This window comes from Rousettus aegyptiacus, unplaced genomic scaffold, assembly GCF_014176215.1.
Source record: "Rousettus aegyptiacus isolate mRouAeg1 unplaced genomic scaffold, mRouAeg1.p scaffold_m13_p_14, whole genome shotgun sequence".
Lineage (NCBI taxonomy): Eukaryota > Metazoa > Chordata > Mammalia > Chiroptera > Pteropodidae > Rousettus > Rousettus aegyptiacus.
The window spans coordinates 33,947,731-33,965,101 of record NW_023416289.1 but is presented as its reverse complement, the minus strand read 5'-3'; the positions used below and the strand labels follow the sequence as shown (position 1 = coordinate 33,965,101).

Genomic DNA, 17,371 nt, shown 5'->3' with positions numbered 1-17,371 from the left:
TAATTGATAAATCTCTTATATTTCCAGGTAACTGACATAAGGACAAGAATGAGTCTTGTTCCAGAAACACCAGCCTTCAGCTTTATTTATCTCTAAACGTGTTTCCTAGGCACCCACTAAGAAATCAGAGCAGGAAAAGCCCTGCTGGCCCACACAGAGGTTTGGGGTGGGGGTGTTGGACTGTCATTACCTGAGCCTTGCTTCATCATTCCAATCACCCACATGTCCTGTCACCTCTGCTTCCAATATCTCCAACTCCATTCCTTGGGGCAGTTTACTCACAACACATTTTGGACTACACTATAACCTCTGTCCTGCCTCCAACATCAGGTCTTGATCTGCCTCAACTTACTCTCCACACATCAGACAGAAGGTGATTTCAAAATAAATTAGGTTCTATTTGGTAGTTTCGGTGGATTAGAGCACATTGGTGGCCAGAGAGACAAGGGCCTGAGTCTTCTCTGTTACCCGCCCTTCAACTTTAGCCTCTCAGGGTTGGTAACATGATCCCCATCATCAGTTAGCATCGTTTATGCATGACCTTGCCCTGTCTGTGGTCAGCCTCATTGTATATACCGAGACAAAATCCAGGAGAGGCTAAGCAGCTCCCTGAAGTCTCGCACAACCTACATGATGTCAATGCGTACACGTAGCCCATGTTTCCTTCTCTATTGCTCTCCTGTAGGTGAAGGGAGGCCTCTCTTTTTTTTTTTTTTTTTTTTGGAGTAAACAAAACATTGAGGGCTTTCAGAAATGGAGCTGTAGATTTCACCTAGGAGTGGCAGCTGTTTAATTTTTTTTCACTTCAGGTATTGCTTCATCACCGTGTGTTTGACACTAGGCGTCCTCTTGGCAGGGGGAATTTGGTAATGGTTGACTGGTTCCGTCCAAGGAAACCGCTTAACTGTGGCTCTCAAGATGGTTTTTAGGTACTTCAAGAAAAGGAAAGACTAGAGCCTCAGCTGCGCAGGGGAACTGATATCCAGATCCATCGACAATAAGGATAGTCTCTAGATGAGTGTCTGACGGAGTTGTGGACCCTTATTTCTCCTCCACCACCACTTCTGCAGCTCTTCCCACTTTCTCTATGTTTGGCGCTTTGGGAACTACATTACCCAGAAGGCGCGGCGCCCTGAGGCGTCAGTGCTCGGCCAATGAAAACGGCCCTTTCCGTGTGTGAGAAACACCCTGGGCACTTTTGGTGTAGCCTCAGAGGCAGTGATTTTGGGGTCTCTGGGGTCCTTCCGTAACATCAGAAGCTCCTGAAAACTGTTTTTGGGCCGACAAGAAGGGACGACGCGAGAGCAGGCAGGTGTTGTCTCCGTCGCACAGAGGTGGTTCCGAGGCTCGGCATCGGCGCCCGGGCGACCCGATTCCGGGTCGTGGACGGGGATGCCCTGGCCTGACCTGGCTCTTGGCTCCCGGTCCCGCTCAGTCCACAAGGTATGATGGCGGCGGCCGCGCTGGGGGACCCGGTTCAGGTGAGTGCGCGTCCTCTCGGCCCTCACTGCTTTCAACCTACCCAGACCCTAAAGCCCCGAGTGAGCGTCCCCTGCTCAAGGAAGTCAATGTAATAGACTAATAGAAAGTTCTGGTGGGGACTGGCGGCAGTAGAGCGGGGAGGAATAGTAAGATCTGGGAGGCATTTAAAAAACTGAGCAGACAGGTAATGAAGGACCATCCCTTTTCTGTTTGCATTTTTGTCTGTTTCCTGAGTATCTGGAAAGTCAGCGCAGGGAGCAGGCTTCAGAAAGATTAGGAGTTGGATTTTGGACATGGTAACCCTGAGATGTTCCAGTGTGGCGGTGTCACACTGGTAGCTTACTCACTCACTCCTGAGGAGGGCAGGAGATATTCAAGGGATGACGGGTAGTGGCCTGGACCAGCGCAAGGCCTGTGACTCATTTAGGAGGGAGAATCTTAAAGTTCTTATTTCAGATGGGCCTGGAGGGTGGGGCTGCCTCCACAGGGATGGTTTCCTGTGGTGGGCAATGGTTCTAACTGGTGTGTGTAGGAATGGAGGGTCATAGTGTGTGAGACCCAGGATAAGGATGGAGACTGAGATATTCAGTGGAATAGATGTGCCACTACAGGCTCAGCAGGCCCTCATGTCCACTCCTTGAGGAGAAAAGGAAAGGTCAGCCAGGCTAGTGGAGCAGCCCCTTTGGGGTTTAAGTTCCCCAGACTTCAAGACAGGAGGGATGAGCAACTGCTCCAATGAAAGGCAGCAGGATTGCCTTCAGGAGAGTGTGTAGTGGGCAGCCAAGCTGCCAACAGGACTAGTATCGACTCAGTTTCCTCAGGACCGACCCCTCACTTTATTAACTTTTATGAAGTAAGTATTTATTTAAACACTAGTTAATAAAAATACATATGTGTACATGTGCATATATACACATGTGTATACACATAGGTGATTAAAGTAACATGGATTTAACAAGTTAAAATCACATAAGCAGTTAGTAATTGGTTGAAACCTTAATGTACTGCTAAGCATTTGATTAAAATCAAACATTTTAACTCTCACATCTTCTTAGTTAAAAGGCATATAAAAACCCCTACATTTTCAATACCTAACAGTTCATTTGCACTAAAAATGTTGACAGAAATGTTCATTATGAGAGCCAGAAGAATCAATACTTAGTACTTGGCACATAGGAATGAGTTTGATACAAACAATAAGCCTATTGGATCAGCCCCATTATCATCCCCATTTTATAGATGACGACACTGAGGCACAGGGAAGTCAAGTAATTGTCCAAGGTCACACAGCTGGTAAGAGGCATTACCAAGGACTGAAACCCAGCTGGTGTGAGGGGGCTTGGATGAACCTTTGGGACCCAACATTGTTGCCTGCTTATGGTCTTGCTTTTCCATAGGTTCCTGTGGCTGCAGCCTTGCTTCCAGATTGTGCAAAGACAAAAGAAGGTGTCCCCTCCTCCACTCCCACCTGCTTGAGCTCCCAGGTATTCTGGGACTCTTTGCATGCTATTCTCCCTACCCTTCCATCTGAGATCCCTGGAAAGTGCTCACCCAAGATCAGGGGCTTGAGTCCAGACTAGGGATTATATGGGTTGGTTCCCATTTCTGGCAGCCAGTGGCATGATGCTTAGAAGATACTACATTCACAGTGATCAAGAAATGCTGGAGGTGAGGTTGAGCTGAGAATGCTCAGGCAACCTTAGGTCTTCTTTATGTCTGGTGGAAACAGCAGGAAGCAGGAATTAAACCTGAAATAGCAGCCTGAGGAGCTGGGCCTCTATTCTTAAGGTGGTGGGAGCCAGAGAAGATTTGGAGCAGAGGAAGGACGCGATCTGACCCTGACTTAACAAGCTTTTTCTGCTGCAGAGTAGAGAGCAGACTCCTGGGTTGCAGGGAAACTAGGGAGGAGGACACTGAAATAGTCCAGGTGAGTGTTGGTGGTGACTGGACCAGAGCAGTGGCTGTGGAGGTTGGAGACATGTTGGAGTCTGGCTAGTTTTTAAGTACGTCTGAGCAGACTCTCTGATGCGGAGGGTGAGAGAGAAGTGGAAGAGTCAGGGGCGACTCTAAGCTGTGTGGCCTTGTAGTTGTCAGAGTTGGTGGTAAGAGTAATTTTCAGTGGGATGTTAGGAGTCATTTGGGACCATCTTGAACTGAGATGTTCTAGAGACATGTAAGTGGATTTGTCAAGTGGGCACCTAGAGTTCAGGTGAAGAGTTCAGTTTGGCAACACTTACAACAATGATGGTATGTAGTCTAGGATGGAGCTATGGGTCAGGTTTGCCAGGGGGCACATTCAGTTCTGGTGGCAGTGCCATTAGGTAATGAAGGAGGGGAGTATAGGGCTGAGGAATGAACCTCTTGCTGAACACTTTGATGGGGGTGGTGGGCTTCACAAAGGCACATGAGGGAGAATAATGGCATGGTGACAGGGTATAGGAGTGAGGAGGGTCTGGCTGATGGCCCGGGTTTCCATGCAGAGTGGAGATGAGATGGAAACAAGGCAGTGAGATGACAGTAAAGCTGGTGGCTCCCCAGGCTCTGACCCTTGTTGGGACCTGGGATTATCTCCAGATTAAATAGGACCCTCTAGGAGAATCAGTAGGCATGATGTGAGAGACAAGTGAGTCTGGCCTTCCAATCAGCATCAGAGGAAGCTGAGGCTGGTGAAGGGACACTTTAGTGACAGAAATGTGGAAGAGGGCTGAGGGTGTCTGAAATCTTCATGTGGTTCCAGGTGGCTGAGGATGAAACAAAGATCAGGATCAGGTAGGGAGGCCTTCAAAGCAGCCCTGGAGGTTGCCCCGGGCAGTCAGGGCCATTGGAGGCCTATACAAGGTGGGATTCTGATCACATTTCCCTAGCACCCTCTAGATGCCATGTGCACACTGGCACATGGTGAAGTTAAGGAGAGATGCATGATGTGGTATAGGGGATGGTGGTGGCTGTGAGGAGTTGAGGATGTAAAGAGAGGTGTGGTAAGAAGAATGATGTGCACACTGGGAGGGAGTGTAAACTGGTGGCCCCAGGCCCTCGTATTGGGGGCTGAGGGGAGAATGGTGACCCAAGTTTGGTTGGGTGTGGGAAGCACAATCTGGAGGACTCCAGGTGAATTGTCTGATAGGAAAAGGGTGAGGACCTGCAGGCCAGGCCCAGAGCTTAGATGACATCTGTCTACCTATCTGCCTGTTGTTGTCAAGGGCTGAACAGTGTTTAATGGGACTGTGAGGAGAGGCTGGGCATCAGTGGCACCAGAGCCTGCTATCTCCTCTGAGGGGAAGAGCAAGGAAGGAGGGAGGATGATTGGAGAGATGCCTAGTCCTGGGAAAGACAGTTGTACATAAACTCAACTGTCTCCATCTTGGCAGGGCTGTGTGACTTTTGAGGACGTGGCTGTCTACTTCTCCTGGGAGGAGTGGGGGCTCCTTGATGAGGCCCAGAGACTTCTGTACCACAGTGTGATGCTGGAGAACTTCGCACTGATGGCATCTCTGGGTAAGGTCCTCCCAACCCACTCCAACATCCTGGCCTGTACTCTGCTCTTCTGCTTTTCCCCCAGCCTGGATCATGGGCACCATTTCCTTCTCCGTGTTCTGGAGTGGGTGTTCTGTGGGCACTTAGCTCATGCCTGGGCTGTGTGCACTACACCTTCTCTCTTTGAGCTGCCTTGATGCTTGCTGCCCCAGAGCCTTGTGGGAAAGGGCTTGGGGATTAGGAATCTTGCAGTCAGTCTAGTGTATCACACTGTTGGCCTCTCCCTGGCCCGGTGACACTGTGAAGATCCAGGGCTGTTCTGTGCCCCAGGTTCTGTCCTCTTCTTCTGGCTGACATACAGGATCTGCCTGTGGCAGGAATTGAGGCACCAACATGGCCACTGCTTGACTGGGTTGTTTCTGAGAGACCCTCCTCTAACATTCTTTATGTAATGTTTAGTTTTCTTTCCTGTAGTCTGTTGTGGGGTGAGTCACTTTGACCCATCTGTCTTGTTTCTCCCTTAGGACTTGCATCTTCTGGGACCCATGACATTACCCAATTGCAGCAGTGGGGAGAGCCCTTTTTGCCTGCCAGAGACGCCATGACTGTAGCCATGCCAAGAGGTACTTGGAGGGAGGATCTAGAGAGGCATGAGAGAACTCATGGAGGGGTTCAGATAGTACTAGAGCCTTTCCAGTGGACTCTGATGTTTTGTGTCAAGGCAAGAGGCTGTGGATTTCCATCTTTTCTTTCCCAGTTGCCTGATGTCTACTCTGATTTCTGACCCAGAACTATCCCTGCCTCCTCTGTATCACACCTGGCCCTCTCCCTGCTTTCTCTACAGTGCTCTCCAACAGTGGCCATGTTCTGTGTTCTTTTATGAGATGGTCCATCAGGTGTAGCCACAAGAGGACACACAGGAGAAGCTTAGGAAAAAACAAAATCTGTTGAGCTCAACAGATCCAGAGATACAGTCACTGCATGCCAAGTGTTGGGGGCGGAAAGGAGTCACATCAAAATAGTCACCAGGTGCCCTTTGGAGCTCCTCATTTAATTTGATTATGTTAGGTATCAGAGCATCAATGGGGGAAACAGTGTTGAGATTTCAATAATCAACAGTTAAGTGCCACTGTTGGTAGAAGCCTTAAGTCTGGCCAAGTAGTACTACCGAAAGGAGAAACAGTGGGGATAACTGCCTCTCTTTTAGTAAATCTTGGACAAGCTGCAGAAGGTCTGCAGTGCCTTGGCATGTAGTGACTGTCTCTCTGGACCTGCTGAGCACAAGTTTTCAGGCACAGTTGTGGTGTGCTCACCACTTTCACCAGGGGGGCCGCTTTGCGGGTTCTCACTTTATGGTTCTGCCTAGCAGAGGTGGGATCCTGGCTCATTCTAGCATTGTAGGAGGCAGGCAGTGGCATCTTTGTCTACAAAGGGAAAACTCAGAGTATCAGACATCACCACGATGGGCAGCTGTTTAATAAAGACCGTTGTAATAGCCCTTTAGTTTGAATGGGTCACCTGGAATGATAGTAATTTGGGTTCTTATATCCAGTAAAGCTATGAAGTGTGTATTTTTTGAGTTCTAATGAGCCACCAGTTGTTTATGGGTGATTGTCTCTGGGTGGTTTGACAAGGCCTGGGGACTGGCTGAATCCCCACTGGCGAGTCTTTGGTGGTTGCCAGTTTCTAAGCTGGAGGTATCTTTGGGTGGACTTGAAGTAGTTCTCTAAGCTACTAGATCTGTGGGTAATGGGTAAGGCTCTTTTAATAATATCTCCTTTGGTTGTAATTTGGGGGTATTTTGCCCAGTAATTTGTTCATGAGACAGTAGGAGGCATCAGCAAGTCGGGAAAGGAGCAGGCTGAATGGGTGTGATGAGCTGGACTGTGAGTCAGGTGGATGGAGCTCTCATGGCATGTCAGATCAGTTCCATCTGTGGCCTCCCATTTGGTGTTTAAGGAAACGCTACCCTGTATCAGAGGTGCCTACAAAGACAAAGGGGACCTCTTCTGGATTAGAAACGTGTTTAGGGTTTTCCTTGTCTGAATGTTCAAAGAACTGGTGGATCTGTGAACTGCTGTAGTTTCTGTGGAGAAGCATGTGGGCCTCTGTGATACTTTTCCATTAGCATCTCCAGGCCATGAGAATCCACCTCAGTGATGGCAGTGCTTCTGAATTCCAAGACAGGATAGAGGTTTCAGGTTCCTCATCTGAAGCTTTTATAATCTTATCAAAAGTTCCAGCCTCTGTCCTCCTTGGGTACCTTCAGCCCTGAAATACCATGTAAGAATTGAACGTGGAGTGTCAAAGGACCTTTATATAAATTATGTATCTTGAGCTGTTTAGTAATGCTGGTAGCTGCCTCATCACTGGGGTTGTCTGAGCAGGAGCTGCAAGTCTCTTATTAACTGCTCTCAGTAACCAATCAATCAGCTCTCTTTCTCAATGTCTTTGAATGAAATCTTTAAGAATAGCTTGGATTTCTAGTCTTGTGAAATAATAAATTTGGTTTCTAATTCTTTGTGATCCCAGGGTACAGTCACAGGGTATTCTGGAAAGATAAGATTCACAATTTAGAGCAGAAAGCTGTGATCGTGCCAGAGAGAGGCAACACAAAGCAGTTCAAACTGGCACAGAACATCGATGTAACACTGTTTAATGGAAGAGCCCAACTGGGACAGCCAGTTAGTGAGTCAAGCAGTTAAGAGGCATCTCCTAAGTCCTCCCTTGCCTGTGACTAGACCATCCTCTTCGTGATGCCAATCGCTTTTTATTCTTTTATGAGATGGTCAGTTAGATGTGGTCAAAGAAGAGACACAGGAGAGGTGTGGGAATAAACAAAGTTTATTATACCCACCGGTCCCAGAGAGACAGAATCACTGCATGCTGAAGGTGGGTCACCTGGGAGGGAATGCCAAGGGAATGAACTCAACCAAGCAGGGGAGAAGTGGAGTGAACCTGTGGGTAAGTGCCTTTATTGGGGGTCAGCTGGGGTACACTAGAAAAGATGCATGGGGCTTTCATTGGTGCATTTGAAGCGGGGGTGGGTAGCCTTGCAGTCCTTGAACACTAGCTATTCAGTTGCATTCAGTTTTTTTGGGTGAACATACCCTTTTGTATTCGTTCCGTGTAACAAGCAGCTGGGGCCCTGCTGGAAGCCATTTGCAGGGGAGACTGCCTCTCCTACATGAACTACACGTCATCCTGTGTCCTTGCTGCTCAGGAGGCCCCCACTGAGCTGGGAGCCTGTCAAGTCCAACACTGCATAGCAGGCCCTTCCTCATGCTGACCTCTGGCTCCTTGATCTGTAGTGGTCCCAGGGTCTCCTTACTGGGTGTGTCAGACAAACATTTGTAAGGGGGCTGCCCACTCCCACTGAAGTCTACATGCACTTCGTCAGCATTTCTGTACCCTCAGGTTGCTGGTGTGGAGCAGAGGTTGAGGAGGCACCTTCTGAACAGAGTGTTGATTCAGGAGTGTTCAGAGCAAACTTTCATCAATACCAGAAGCTGCGCTGTGGAGAGAAACCTGTAAGAAAAGAGGGGGGGCAACATGAGAAGGACTTCCTGACCAGCTCTGGCCTTGACTGTCAGATGACTCACAACAGTGAAGAATTACACAGGAACATAGAAAGTGGGGAGGCCTTTCACCCCAGAAAAAGGCATTACAAGTGCGGCGAATGTGGGAAAGCCTTTGGTCAGAAATATTTACTCGTTCAGCACCAGAGACTACACACTGGAGAAAAGCCTTATGGATGCAGCGAATGTGGGAAATTATTTAGCCATAAATCCAACCTTTTTATACACCAAATAGCTCACACTGGCGAAAGGCCTTATGGGTGTAGTGACTGTGGAAAATCCTTTAGCCGCAACGCGGACCTCATTCAACACCGGAGAGTTCACACTGGAGAGAAGCCTTTCACGTGCAGTGAATGTGGAAAAGCCTTCAGGCACAATTCTACACTTGTTCAGCACCACAGAATCCACACTGGAGTAAGGCCTTATGAGTGCAGCGAATGTGGGAAATTCTTTAGCTTCAACTCAAGCCTCATGAAACATCAGAGAGTTCACACTGGAGAAAGGCCTTATGAGTGCAGTGAATGTGGGAAATTCTACAGCCACAAGTCAAGCCTTATTAATCATTGGCGAGTTCACACTGGAGAAAGGCCTTATGAGTGCAGGGAATGTGGGAAATTTTTCAGCCAAAGTTCTAGCCTCGTGCAACACCGAAAAGTTCACACTGGAGAAAAGCCTTTTAAGTGCGATGAATGTGGAAGATTCTTTAGCGAGAATTCCAGCCTCGTTAAACACCAGAGGGTTCACACTGGAGCAAGACCTTATGAGTGCAGGGAATGTGGGAAATTTTTTCGCCACAGCTCCAGCCTTGTTAAACATCGGAGGAGTCACACTGGGGAAATGCCATATGAGTGCAGTGATTGTGGGAAATCATTTAGCCAGCGTTTCAACCTCCTTCAACACCAGAAAGTTCACAGAGGAGAGAAGTCTTGAATGAAGCTAATGTGGAAAGACTTTTAACCAAAGGTCTGCTCTGATTCAGCACCAGAAAATTCATAACTCAGATAGGCCTTATGAATACAGGGAACATAAAGAAAAACTTCAGCCAAAGGCTTAATTTAACCTTGTTGGGCACAAAGTCGAGACTGGAGAAAGGCTCTCAGAATACAGGACATGCTGTCTCCTGGCCAACCTAACATGACACACAAAAACTTTGAGAGTAGCCTTTATCATGGAGCCAGCAGTTGCACATCATTCATCCAAGTTCGCACACTGGGGGCAGGATAAGTATTGCTGGCATCATGTGCCTCCTGAGGAGACAGCCCTTAGCCTGGGAGCCTTAGGGAGAGGGTGCCCTGTGTTTTTGGCTCCCTCATTTTGGAGCAGAGTTCTCATCTCCCTGAGTTTGGAGGAGGGAGAGAGGAAATGGTCTTGGTTCAAATGTGACTGGTTCTATCTGTTTTTACTGATTACTCTTCTTGAATAAATGTTTCTTAATTTGCTGTATAACTTAGGACCATTTCTAGAGGCTTTAAAATGTGTTTTCATAATTTCCTCCAGTCTTAATGTAAAGCAGGCCCACGAAGCTTCTCACAGTTATGCTCAAAGTTGATCCAAATATATAACTTTTTAAGAACTTGCCAAATTGTGTTCTAAATGATTATGCCATTTCATATTTCCTCTTAGTATGTTAGATTTCCAGTTTCTTCACCTCCTCCTGACCTTTGTAGGTAAGACAAAGACCATTCATTTTAGCCATTCTCATAGGTGTTTAGTAGTACTTCATTGTTTCAATTTGTATTTCTCTAATGACTTGGTATTGAAGATTTCCCCTGTGTTTGCCATCCATATGTCTTATTTAGTGAATTATCTATTCATATCTTTGGCCTACTACTAAAGAGAATTGTTTTGCAACTTCTTAATATATTCTGGATATTAGTTCCTCATTTGACATATGCTTTACCAATATTCTCTCACAGTCTATGGTTTTAGTTTTCATTTCTTAAGAGTATCTTTTCTTAGAGCAGAATTTCTTAATTTTCACAAAGCCCAATTTACCCATTTGTTCTTTTATTGACTGGCATTGTATCCTTTTTCTCTTACAGTTTGGTATCTTTGCCTGTCAATACAAGCCTTATCTGAGTATGCTATTAGAGTCTTATGAGTCTTTAAATATCCAATCTTGTGAAATCTTTAGATTTAAATACAGATAATGAACTCAATGTTTAAATGTATACATAGCTCCCATCTCTTCTGAGACAGCCTACAAAGCAGTGGCATTCCAGTAGCTGTTAAGTATATTTAATGCCTAGTTATTAGCTTATACACTTAACTTTTTCAATAAAGAGAACCAGAATTCCTTAGAAAAGAGGCTATTTCCAGGATGGGGCAGGAAAGGTACAACATGAATCTAGGAAGTAGTCTTGCATTAGAAAGTAAAGAAACTCTCACAATATAATGTTGATATATTAGCTTTCTATTGCTATCCTAACAAATTATAACAAACCTATGGCTTATACAACACAAATTATATTACAGTTATATAGGCTGTAAGTTCAACACAGGCTGGGTCTCACTGGGCTAACATCATGGTGTTGGCGGAGAGTCTGAGGGAGATTCTGCTTCCTGCTTGTTTGAGTTGTAGGACGATTTCAGCTCTCTGTGGACTTAGGACTGATAGTCCTGGTTTTTTGTTTGTTTGTTTGTTTGTTTGTTTGTTGTGGTTGGCAGCTGAGGATCACCCTTGGAATATGTAAGAACTTTTACAGAATATTTAAAGATGAAACTACCCATTATATACAAACTCTTCCAAAACAAGGCTCAAACACTTCCTGATTAACTAAATGAACGCAGCACAAACATGATACCAAAAGCGATGATGTTAAAACAACTTACAGACTGATACCCACATGAATGTAGCTACAACAAAACTAACAAAATGTTAGCAAACTGAATCTGGCGATGTCCATACATAAACACTAATAAATCATAACTGTGGTTTGCCAGGAATGCAAGGTTTTGACAATCGAATCTATAATGTAACTTACATTAACAGACCAAAATAAAAACAATTATTTCACAGATGTAGTGAAAGCATTTCACAGAATTCAAAACCATTGTATGATACAAATTCTTGAGACTAGTGCAGCAGTGCAGGGGGCGGAGAGGGCAGTGCAGGCTGCTGAGTGGGTTGTGTTCCAGAGAGATAGGGCAGCAGGGCTGACACTTTGACAGCTAGCTGGAAAGAGCGCAGAGTCAGTGCCTGGGGGAGCATGAGGACAGGTTCGGGAAAAGTTAGCTTTATCCGTCTAAGAAATCTGCACAGACCTCATCATAGATTCTATGGGGGAAAAAACACATTGGGAGGACCACCTGGGTTTTTGCCACATGTGGTAGTGTATATTTGGGGAATTTAACTGTGCAGTTCTTGAAAGGCGAGGCACTTGTGTACACACTCAAGTAAAGCAAAAGCCTTCTGTGATTATAGCGCAGCAGCCTCTCCAGCCCGTGCTGGGCGACATTCCCCTTAATGATGCGCTGTCCATCAGTGAGGTCCCATACTGCCAGATTTCTTTTGGATCCTTCTGGGCTGCAGCATACAGCTTCTACCTCACAATACCAGCAGCATGATGGGACCCCACAGTCAATCTTTCGTGTCACCATGATACACAGGCTCCCATCTGAATGGGAAACCACCAGGAGGAGTTTCTGGGGCACTGCCACTGCTGCCCACTTCCATAGATCCCCCGTGACAACAAGGGCACCTCAGCATCGGATCAATGCATACAATGAACCTTTCCCAAGGCAGGGGACCCATGGATCCTGGCCCACAGAACATGGCAGTGGCATGAGACCACAACCCAACTCCCTTGGCCTGCCATGCTCGGGATTAAGATGGACCTGGGAGGGGGCAGGCCCCAGCCCAATCCTAACAGTACTACGTCAATTACATCCTCCTCCTCCTCACTCACTACCTGGTGGTGGTGGCCAGGCAAGAACACCCATCATGCCTAGTCCTGCAGATTCAACAAATTCTAGTGACAAAATTTACACAATGATTAATCCATTGTTAACCTGGAGCCACACACCCCATGAACAGATCATTAAGATCAGGTCATAGAAACAGACTTCCAAAACATTCTAGCAACACTAGTGGCATTAGGAATCCTCCATGCACCCTCTCTGGAGACAGTAGCAAACTAGGAGATAACTTCCTCCACTCCATCCAAAATGACAGTTATTCTTCAAGCATGACGATGAGTGTGTGTGATCCCCACCTCTACTTCTCCAAAACACAAGAAAGCCAGCATTGCGGGCAGAAAAATGACTGAAATTATGCAAGTGAGGCGTCTTTACTCAGGAGCTGGGCAAGGGGCATCTCCTGTTCCTTCTCATCCTCCACCCACCTTCCCTGATTTTAGCTTAATGCAATAAAAAGGCCTAACTTTTTATTCCATAAGACATGAAGGACAAACCTAAAAATAAAAATGTACTTCAAGAGAATGATCACAAAAATCCTACCCCTTGTCCTTTCCTGAAAGGAGCTTTTAAGTACATGGACACTTTATTGTTTGGGGTTTTGCTATTGTTGGGATTTGTTGTTGTTGTTATCAGGGGGATATTTTGGGGAAAATTATTTTTAAGTGGAAGCTTCTAGCAAGCCCCACCCCAGTTCAAATCAATTTCTTGCTTTATTCTTAAAACAAGAAAAGAAAAAGAAAAAAAGACCAAAAAAAGCATGCTGTCTATGTCTATCTGCACCCAATCCATTCCACAAGAAAAGCTTGTCTGTGTGTGGGCTTTCATGCTGTCTTTGTAGCCATCTTAAAAAATAAAAAATAATAATAGTAAACAGGGAAGTTTACAAAAAAATTCTCAGCAAATTAGATTAGATGGGAATTTTCTCAACCTGATAAAGGGCAGCTATGAAAAACCAATAGCTAACATAATATTTGCTGGTGAAAGCCTGAATGTTTCTCCTGGTACTAGGAATAATGCAAATATGTTCCTGCTCATCACTCCCTCCTACTGAACATTGTACTAAAGGTCTGTGTTAGTAATGGAAGGAAAAAAGGTCTAAAGATTGTAAAGGTAGAACCAAAAACGTCTATTCACAAATGACATGATTATGTTGAGAATTCTAAATTATCCACTAAAAAGCTACCACATCTAAATGATTGAATTTAGCAAGGTCCCGGATAAAAAGGCCGATATACAAAAATTATTTGTATTTATATATACTAGTAATAAATAGTAACTGGAAAAAAAATCCTTTATGATAGCATCAAAATATGAAGTATTTAGAAATAAATTTAATAAAATATGTTCAATAACTATGAGAAACTATCAAACATTATTGAGAGATATTAAAGGCCTAACTAGTTTCACCGAATTCTGCAAAATATTTAGACTAAATAATACCACAATAATAAGTCCTGTCGGAAAATAGAGGATCAAATGCTTTCCAACTCATTTTAAGAGGCCAGCATAACTCTGAAAACCTATTGAGTATAACAACAAATTACAAAAACTATAGTCTTAATTAATACAAATGAAAACCCCTTAACAAAATATCACAAATCAAATCCAGGAAAGAAAGTACAAGTAATAAAATATAAATCACTAGGTTGTATCAAAGGAGAATATGGTTGGTTGAACACTAGGGAGACAATCAACCCTTAACCCACAGTCAGAGCATCTCCCTCCTTGGCTCTAAACCTTCTATGGCTCCCACCAACTCAGGAGAGGGGCCTAGCTCCTCACTAGGGCTGATTTCTGCCCACCTGCTCTCTGGTCCCAATGGACATAGTGTAGATCTGCGACTTCAGTCATTCCTAGTTCAGTGTCACAGGTAAGCATAGGCGCATGCTAATTCTTGTCCCCGAAGCACCTGTCTCACCTCATCTGACTGGGCTCCAGAGAGTGGAAGCGCTCCATACAGTTCCAGGTCTCCATTAAGGGCCATGGACCAAGAATGGGCTAAGAGTGAGTCACCTCTGGAGTCCCTACACTCAAGGGCAGGAGAAGGGAAGGCGGAAAGTCCTAGACAACGGCATCTTCTACTTTAGGGCTCTAAGGCTAGCGGGGCGTGAGTCCCAGTGACTGGGGGCCTGAGGCAGGTCCACTCATCTGCCCGCAGCCAGCAACGCCTCCATCGGAACCTGTGCACCGAGCGGGAACTGGGCGGGTCCCTCCAGCTTAGTCTAGTCCACATCTCGCCCAGCGTGTGATTTCGGCTGACCGCACTCTGGGCCTCAGTTTCCTTCATGTAAGAGGCACACCACCTTGGGCATCTGGAGGAAGAAGCGCGGGTGCGGCCCCGGAGAGAGTGGCCTGCGGCGGTAACAGCTCGATGAAGGCACTGAGGTGGGTCTACTCTGTTCCACCATCCTCATTCGGGTCCTGAGAGCCGCCTGGGAGTCCCACCCATAGGTGCACAGACTTGCCACAGCCATTGTGAAGTACCCAGGAGTCCTGTCCGCACACTTTTCTGCTTCATCATTGGTTGAGTGCCTGCCGCAGAAACACAAGCATAGCCTTCTGGGTAATGTAGTTCCAAGTGCTCCATCCCAACCGGGGAAGGATGGGCCCTTCTCAGTCACAGCAATGGCCACACAGCGCGTGAGAGTCCCTGGGAAATAATGCTCTACGGTTTTAAATGCAGTGACTTTGCCCAGACTTCTGTGGCCACGTTGGGCAAAGCCACATCTTGAGCTATTAGGAGGCCCCTACCTGTGCAGCCTTAGGCAACCTGTTTCCACCTCTCAGACCCTTGGGAAAAATATATAATTAAAAAACATAATAAATATAAAATAAGTCCTGAGGATGTAATGTACAGCATGGTGTCTATAATTAATACTGTATTGGTTTCTATATTACTTTTTTTGTTTCATGTTCCACCTATGGGTGAAATCATAGGGTAAAAGTGTAACAAATGAACAAAACAGAAACAGAGATACAGGCAACAGAATGTAGGTTACCAGAAGGGAAAGGGGGTGGGGAGAAGAATTGGGTAACGGAGGTCAACTATATGGTGATGGAAGGAAGCCAGACTTTTAGTGGTGAGCACACAATAGAGTATAAAGATATCGAATTATAAAGTTGTACACCTGGAATTTATGTTATTAACCAATATTATTACCTCAATAAATAATTTAAAAAATATTAACAAATAAAAGATTTAAAAAGATAATAGAAAGATGGTAATTTGCTTGCATTGTCTCTGTGTACTAACATTAAATGGTACTCTAATTCAGTGGTTCCCAAACCAAATATATCAGCATTACCTGGGAATTTGTGAAAAATACATGTACAAGGGCCCCACCCTACCATAAGTCCATAGCCTAAACCTACAGCTCCCAAGAGGGTACTAAATCCTGGGGAAGTGGGAAAATTAAAATCACAGGCCCAAGGAGATATCTCTATGGAGGAGCACAAATGAGAAAGCAATGAAGACATATTTCACAATCACTTCCACTTATATTCCGTTGCCCAAAACTCATTTACATGGCCCATGTAAGGGAAGCTGGTATCCATAAAGAGAAAACTGGATCAGAGAGCATCTACCCAGTTTCTGGTATAATCCACCAGCTACCCATATTATACTCCACCTACACAGTTAGCATTATTACCCTGTGGGTGATAACCCCAAACCCTGATGCCTTCATCTTAATCTTAATATTTCTGTTCCTAACCTGAGACCCTAGGCTATAAAACAAAATAAGTTACTTGTTGTCACTCACTCCAATATAATTATGGCTCTGGAAAATAGTGGAAGGACTTATTCAAGGATCTGCTGAAGAAAAAACCCATCAACCTAGACTTCTGTGTGTGGCAAAACTGTCAAGAAAGTACAACATAAGACTATTTCAAGCCAAAAAGGAGAAATATAATGGAATAGTAACACAGATTAAATAAAATTCTAAGGTTATATTTAAGGACTTTGGAAAGTGATCCCAGAAGAAATATTGGCAGTGATAGAAAGAATGGAGACCTAAGAGGGGAGTTCATATGTGGATTGACATACTGCTCATTATTTGCACTAAGCATGAATAACATTTCCTTGTGGAGTTACAATGATGTAATTAGCATGTATAGTCTCAACACATACATTGAGATAGGGCATTGGTCCCTTATATTGCCTGGGGAAAAAATAACATATTTATAACTCTGTGGTGTTTTAAGTAAATGTCTGTAAATTTTAGCTTAAACAATAACAAAAAAAAATCAGAGTATTATGCTTTCCAAACCAGAATAAAGAAAACTTAGAATGTAAATAATTAATAGAAAGTTTTTTTTAAAAGGACCAGAAAAAGAAGTGAGGCAAAGAAAGCTACAAAATAACAGGACAGGTCCCTCTCAATGCCTTTATTGTCTCTCTCACTGTCCCTCTCACTCTCTGCCTCTGAGAGGAGACCATACTCTGTCTGTGGAGTGTTACCCCTTTTCTAATAAACTTTCATTTGACTCCAGAAAAAAAAAATAAGAGGACATATTTAAATTCAAATATATCAATTATCACCTGGTAAGTATGGAATGAACTAAATTAGCACTCAGTACTTTTGGATAACTAAAAACTCCCTTCACAAGGGCTTTAAATTTCATCAATAAATTTCAAGCACAAGTTTTCAATTTCCACTCAAAGCACACCTACCATTCCATGACATCCTCAGCCACCCCACCTCCTCTAGCTGATGGGGAACCAAGACCTTATGCTTGAGGTCACCAGAACCCCTAATCAAGCTTCCTAAGGCCTGAAATCAGCTGAGATGTCATTGGGACCTCCAGTGTATTTTTGCCAGCAAATTTCATCAGCACATCTCCTGGTGAATTGAAGAAGGAATAGGATGGCCAAGGGGTAAAATAAGAGTGACAATACTTTTAACAATATCTGACATTTA

General features: G+C 44.8%; 1 protein-coding gene and 1 pseudogene across 3 annotated transcripts; both read left to right on the top strand.

The window, feature by feature from the left end:
- The first annotated feature begins 1,178 nt into the window (after window positions 1-1,178).
- On the top strand, window positions 1,179-10,385 carry LOC107502300 (zinc finger protein 773-like). Of its 3 annotated transcripts, none has more exons than XM_016129371.2 (5): window positions 1,179-1,443; window positions 2,880-2,966; window positions 4,851-4,977; window positions 5,481-5,579; window positions 8,374-10,385. In XM_016129371.2, the coding sequence occupies exons 1-5, from the start codon at window positions 1,393-1,395 to the stop codon at window positions 9,462-9,464; spliced, it is 1,455 nt and encodes a 484-aa protein (XP_015984857.2). In that variant the 5' UTR covers window positions 1,179-1,392; the 3' UTR covers window positions 9,465-10,385. The 3 variants fall into 3 exon arrangements, with proteins under 3 accessions (XP_015984857.2, XP_036088080.1, XP_036088079.1); XM_036232187.1 differs by having other exon boundaries at window positions 1,179-1,481; XM_036232186.1 differs by lacking the exon at window positions 2,880-2,966 and having other exon boundaries at window positions 1,179-1,481.
- Window positions 10,386-12,031: 1,646 nt separating this feature from the next.
- LOC118611427 lies at window positions 12,032-13,731 on the top strand (annotated as a pseudogene).
- Window positions 13,732-17,371: the final 3,640 nt, after the last annotated feature.